At 61.5% G+C, this 6,000-nt stretch overlaps 2 protein-coding genes across 2 annotated transcripts in view; one reads left to right on the top strand and one right to left on the bottom strand.

Moving 5' to 3' along the window:
• The first annotated feature begins 285 nt into the window (after positions 1 to 285).
• The window catches only part of SEPTIN11 (septin 11), a 75,375-nt gene continuing 69,660 nt past the window's right edge, over positions 286 to 6,000 (top strand). The window contains exon 1 of the mRNA XM_071744131.1: positions 286 to 422. The gene's annotated coding sequence lies outside the window, so the exon portion shown is untranslated. The remainder of the gene's footprint in view (positions 423 to 6,000) is intronic.
• On the bottom strand, positions 3,223 to 5,775 carry SOWAHB (sosondowah ankyrin repeat domain family member B). The gene has a single exon (XM_071744123.1). It carries the CDS (start codon positions 5,637 to 5,639, stop codon positions 3,384 to 3,386), a length of 2,256 nt encoding a protein of 751 aa, XP_071600224.1. The 5' UTR covers positions 5,640 to 5,775; the 3' UTR covers positions 3,223 to 3,383.

The raw sequence follows: 6,000 nt of genomic DNA, 5'->3' as shown, positions 1-6,000 counted from the left end.
GGAGCAGGGTGCTGGGTGGGAGGTGGTGAGAAGGAGGGTGCCATGCTTTCAGGGGTGCCTTCACCGTGAGTTTGTAAGGCTGGGAGCTCACAGGATGTGGTGGGCCAAGTGCTGCCTGAAAAGCCCCTCCTGCAGGTCTGAAGGACGTGGCTCTCCCAGTCCAAAGCAGTTGGTTGGAGATAAGCATTGGAGAGCAGAGGGATGGACTTTGTCATCAGGAGCTGCCAGGTGGGAGGTGTGTTTTCAAAGCAAGGAGAGGAGAGGGCAGAGTCCTGCTGTGCACTAATCCATGACATGTCCTGTGTTTCAGGGTGGTGCAGAATCAGATGCCTGCACTGGGTGTGAGGCAGGGAGCCACGTCCACCTGCAATGAGGAAACTGCAGCCTGCACGGGTGTGGAAGGGGCCAGGGCAGGCTGAGGAGTAAGTAACAAAGAGATCAGGAGCACTTTGAAACAGAGATGCTCAGGATGCATGTGTGTGTGTGTGTGTGTGTGTGTGTGTGTGTGTGTGTACCCAGGGCTGGATTATTCCTGAGAGACTGGAGCTACCATGCCCTTGGCATTGCCCTGCCTGCCTGGAAGCTCCAGGGCAGCAGTCTGAGTCCTCCAGGCACAGCTGATGAAAGATCTGGCCCTGCCCTCCACAGTGGCTGGAGATGGGTTTCATGCTGTCCATTGCTTGTTTCACCAGGAGAAAGCTTGGAGGATGAGGCTTTCCCATGGCTTTTAGCTCATAAGGATGTGTAAAAAGAGTGGTTGTTCCCCCAAACAGTGACTGACTGCTTTTAAAAGCTGTGGTGTAGGAGCTGTGCAGTGTATTAGCAGTCCAAGAACTCCTGAGTAGCTTGAGGGTGGTAAATCAGTGAATGCACACTTAATCCAACAGGGAAAGGGGCTTTTTGGGGAGTTTCAGACTTCCTAAGGCTTGCTTTTATAATTTAAAAACTGGAGAAAGCAGCTTGTCTGTCGTCTCGACAGGCGAGCAAATACTGGACACAAAATGATTTCACAGCTCATTATTAGGCTGCTGAACTAAATACTGCTGGGGAGAGAAAACTGCTCTGAAAAAGATGACAGACAAAGTCTGCAACAGCAGGCAGGAGGAAAAAAAAAGCAAAAAAAAAAAGCAAAAAAAGAAAGCTTGTTAGTTAGATTTGCGTCATGGAGAAAGGTCATGGAGAGGTTGTAAAATGAGAATCCTAAGGTACCATTGTCCCTTCAGCTTTTGTCTTAGTAGTAACACTGGAGATAGTAAGGGAAAGATCTCATTCTTTGGAAGCTGCAGGTGGCTGTGGAGCAAACCCATGCTCCCCACCAGCCCTGCTCAGCTCACACCTCCTTTCATCTGCGTTTCCTCCCTGAAGCTCTCTCTACACAAAGGCTCTGGGGGCATCCCTGGTACCCTCTGTCAAAGGGGGTTGTATTTAGGGCTTCTAGCTGAGGCTCTTGGAAGGCTTCAGCAAGTCCTTTCCCAGGGGAGCCTGGTGCTTGGTATGAGTTGTGGCAGTGGCTCTGACTGTGGTGGAAAACACTGCAGCATTTTACCAGGCAGCAACCACTTTGCACGTTCCTGCTGATCTAGGCTGGATCTAAGGGGCTGTGTTCACTGTCATGGTGTCTCCTCCTCTGGAAAGGGAGAAAACCAGGCTGGGAAAATGCCACAATCTTCTGTGGGCACAGAATAAGGCAGAGTAGCTTCCTTTCTGCAGGAAAGAATTCCTCCCTCAAATAAACCCCAAGCAAAGTAGAGACCTCAATTAGTGCTTGAGCAAGGACCCGAGGCATTCCCCGGCATGCATGTTATGCAAGGGTCAGGTTCTGCTGCCCTGATTCCTGTTCCTCCCCGAAACTGCAGGCACTGAGGCACATGCCTCACATACAGGGCCAGGCCCACCGACTGCCCTGGTCTGCCCCAAAGTGACCCACAGGGCAGAGCCAGCAGCCCCAGTTTCACAGGCACATGTCACACATGTCACACTGTCCCACATCTGGAGTCACCCAGCAGCAGCATCACCCAGGCACTGATGTACCTCTGTCCCCTGTACCTTAGCTCTCTTCCTGCCTTCATAAAGAACCTACAGGAGAGCCAAATCAGGTGCAAGATGAACCTATTGGGGTTCTTTTTGTTTGTTTTTTGGTTCGGTTTTGGTTTGGTTTGGGGTTTTTTGTTTTTATTTTTTTTTTACTGTTTAGAAGCTCACTTAGGTTCAGAGAGCAGAATGCATTAGAGGACCCACGTAATCCAGTGAGATTTGTTATTTTTAAGCTCTCAGAAATGTCTGCCCTGGACATCTCTTCCCTGAACCCCCCAATCCCACCCACTCCCATCAGATAAACACCCGTGAGGCAATTTAGGGATGGGGTCTCTGGGGAAATGCAGCTCTGGTTATGAAACTGCCTTCCCCCTCCCTGCACACCCGTGGCCCAGCACAACCCTTTGCTGCCCAGCTCGGATTCCTGCGGCGATGCTTTCCTTGTTTTCCATCCCCGGGAACGGGGCTGCGGCCACACGGAGGTACCGCTCCCGAGTCCTGCAGTGTCAGGAAAGGGCCTGGAGGGGCAGGATGGAGGGGGCGGTATCGGTGCTGCGGGGCAGCTGCGGGGAGGAGCGGGGCTGCGGTGCTGCCCCGCATTCCTTTCTGCATGGGCCAGTGGGTAAGACGGGCTGAGAAATGGAGTGGGGGTGTTACACCCTCCTCTGCTCCAGGCTTTCCAGCTGCCACCCTCAGCCACAGACAGTCACTTTCCGAGGACTCTTGCTGAAAGGCTGGACCTTGATTAACTGCATTTTTTATAGTGGGACTCGTCCTTAATCTGCTGGGATTAAAAAGGGACGCAGTCGTAGCTACTCCCCACAATTTAGGCGGTGTAAACAAGTGTTTTGCAAACCCTAGGATCAACAGCAATCTGTCACTGTGAGCAAAAAGCCAACACTCTGCCCTGGATGATGCCAGGCTGAGAGCTTCATTCTGGAGTCTGAGACCCCAGACCCATGGTCCCACTAACGCTGGTGACCGTGGCTGCACCCAGCAGCTGGTGTTTGCCCCGTGGGCTGCCTGGGACCTTCATTCTGGAGTCTGAGACCCCAAAGCCATGGTCCCACTAACTCTGGTGACCTTGGGGTGCCTGGGACCTGCCTACCAAGGGTTCTGCCAGCTTCCAGCAGTCGTCACATCCTCTCTCTGGTAGAAAAGCAAGAAATGAGAGGGAGGGAGGGCAGCGAGGTATCAAACAACGGTTCATTGGGTTAATTTAAAAGTACATTCTTCGAGAGGCTCAGTCTGTCGGTCTCATTGCATTTTCTTCTGCCTGCCTGGCTTCCTCTCGCGGGATGGCCACCGAGGTCCCACCAGGGGATGCCAGGGATTCCGGGGAGCTCAGCTCAGTCCCCCTCGCTGTGGGACGCTGCCCTGCGGCCGTGCTGCGGCCTGAGGCATGCGGGCAGCGCTGCCCTGCCAGCCGACACCGATCCCTTGCTGGCAGAGGACACGCTGAGGGCCAGGGGCTGCGTGGGGAACATGATGGTCCCTCGGGGTGCCTCCAGGAGCTGCCAGATCTCCCCCGAGGTGGAGCTGCCCAGGTACTCCCAGGGCCGGCGCCCGCTGCTGTCCCGCACCTGCACCTGGCAGCCCAGCTGCAGCACCAGCACCTTGATGACAAGCTGGTGGCCGTGGATGGCGGCCAGGTGCAGCGGAGTGTACCCGCAACCCGTGCGGGCGTCCACGTCCAGGGCCAGCCCAGCCTGTCGCGCCGCCGCCGCCAGTTCCTGCAGGCCCGGCCCGTCCCCGTGCTTGGCCAGCCAGTGCAGGACGGTGAAACCCGACATGAAGTCCTTCTGCAGGGCCAGCTCCGGCTCCTCCAGGAACAGCCCCCGCACCCTCGCCCAGCGCCCCGCAGACACTGCCACCAGCCAGGCGTGCTCCCGCTGCCCCAGCGGTACCGCCGGCACCCGGCTCGGGGCGTTCCGAGGGGAGCTCTTGGAGGGCAGAGCGCGGGGCTGCGTCCCGCAGTCATCTGGGGACAGGGATGGGGGGATGTCCTGCTCATCCGGCAAGGCAAGCTGGCTCCTGATGCTCCTGAAGACAGGCAGTGGTGCTGGGGGGCTGCTGGCTGGGGTTCGGGGCTTTGCAGGGCCCTGTGGTGGCTGCAGGGACTGGGATAGGGGTGGTGTGGCAGGGGGTGGCTGCAGGGACTGGGATGGGGGTGGTTTGGCAGGGGGTGGCTGCAGGGATTGGGATGGGGGTGGTTTGGCAGGGGGTGGCTGGGTGGGGGATTGTGATGGGGATCGGGATGGGTGTGCCATGGTGGCAGGCAGCACCTCAGGACCTGATGGCGGTGACAGGGTTTGAGGTTGGGTTGGTCTGTTGGGAGTCAGCAGCCGGGATCCCCTTGATGGGGAAAGGGCTGGGCTGGTGGGGAGTTGCTGCAGGGACCGGGACTGTGCTGGGAGCAGCCTGGAGGAAGACAGCACAGCCGGGCCGGCTACGAGCGGGGGGGATGGGGAGGGGCTGGCAGGGAGCGTCTGCAGGGAGCGGGACAGAGGCAGCACCCCCGGGGAACACAGCAGGGACCGGAACAGGGGCGGCCCGGTGGGGGACGGCACCCTGGGGCCCGATGACAGCAAAGGGGACGGGGGTAGTCCGGTGGGGGCTCGCCCTCCTGGACCTGCTGAAGGTGCTGGGGCCTTCAGTAAGGACATCCTGGTGGGGGGCTGCAGCAGAGACCGGGGCTGAGGCAGCCGGTCGGGGGACAGCCCCCCGGGGCCCGATGGCAGGGACTGGGTTGGGGGAGGCCCTCTCGGGTGTTGCGGTGGCAGGGACTCGAAAGGGGCTGACCCGTCGGACCCCGGCGGCAGCGGTGGGGAGCGGGCCCGGGCCGGTCTGGCAGAGGGCGGCTGCAGGGTCTGGAAAGGGGGCGAGCCGGAGGGAGGCAGCGGCGACGATCGGGGCGGTGGCAGCCCCGCGGATGTCAGCACCCCAGGACCCGACGGCAGCTCCGGGGGCCGGGTGCGGGGCGGCCCCTCGAGGTGCGGAGCCCAGGGCGCCGAGGAGAGCGGTCGGGTCCGGTACGGGGGCGGGCGGGCGGGGGGCGGCGGGGAGCGGGACGGCCCGGCGGGGAGCGGAGCCCCGGGGCCGGGCGGGGGAGCGGCAGCGGCGCGGCGAGCCCGGCGGCACTCGCAGCAGGGTCCGCCGCGACCCCGGGCGGCGCAGCCCCCCGCGACGGCGGCCCCCGGGAGCTGCCCCACGCCGGGCCGCCCCTTCTCCGCCCCCTCCCCTGGGGAGCCCCGTCGCCGGTCCGGGTCGCGTCGGGGCGGCGGCAGCGGGTCCTTCTCTTCCTCCTCCTCCTCCTCCTCCTGCCGATCCTCTGCAGCCGGCGCCAGGTCCTCATCGAGGAGGTCGCGGTACCTGCGGCGGAGGACGATGTCCTTGGAGGCGCCGGGGACGGCGGCGGGGTGGACGGTGGCCAAGGAATTGACGAGGGTCTTGAAATATTCCCGCCGCTCCCGCCGCTGCTCATCCGTCAGCGCCGGGTCGCGGAGGAAGCGCTGGAAGTGGCGGAGCAGTTCCGTGTTGGGGGCTCTGCCCCCGGCGCCCCAGAGGAAGTCCAGCACGGCCTCCTGGCTCAGCTCCCGCGCCATGCTCCGGGCCCGCCGCCTTTCGGGACTCCGCTCCGGTGCTGCACGTCGGTGCCGGGAGCCTCACTCAGGTGCGCGGAGCTGCCGCGGCCGGGGAAACCCGCCTCCTGCCTGGCCGGGCCTCTCCGCCTCCTCCTCCTCTTCTTCCTCCTCCTCCTCCCCGGCCGGGCCGCCACCTCCCCCACCCCCCCGGGTTGCCTTTGCCCCGGGTGGCGGCCCGTGGGGCTGCGCGGCTCTGGTGACACCGGTGGGGACGGCAGAGGTGGAGGAGGAGAGCGGGGCTGAGGGGCTGGAGGAGCTTTGACAGTTCTCTGGGATGTGCGAGGCTGATTTGGTGGAGTGAGGTGAGGAGAAAGAGCACTTC

The sequence above is a fragment of the Heliangelus exortis genome, chromosome 4, assembly GCF_036169615.1.
Source record: "Heliangelus exortis chromosome 4, bHelExo1.hap1, whole genome shotgun sequence".
Classification (NCBI taxonomy): domain Eukaryota; kingdom Metazoa; phylum Chordata; class Aves; order Apodiformes; family Trochilidae; genus Heliangelus; species Heliangelus exortis.
Note: the sequence above shows the minus strand (reverse complement) of the source record. Positions and strands in the feature narration are given on the sequence as shown.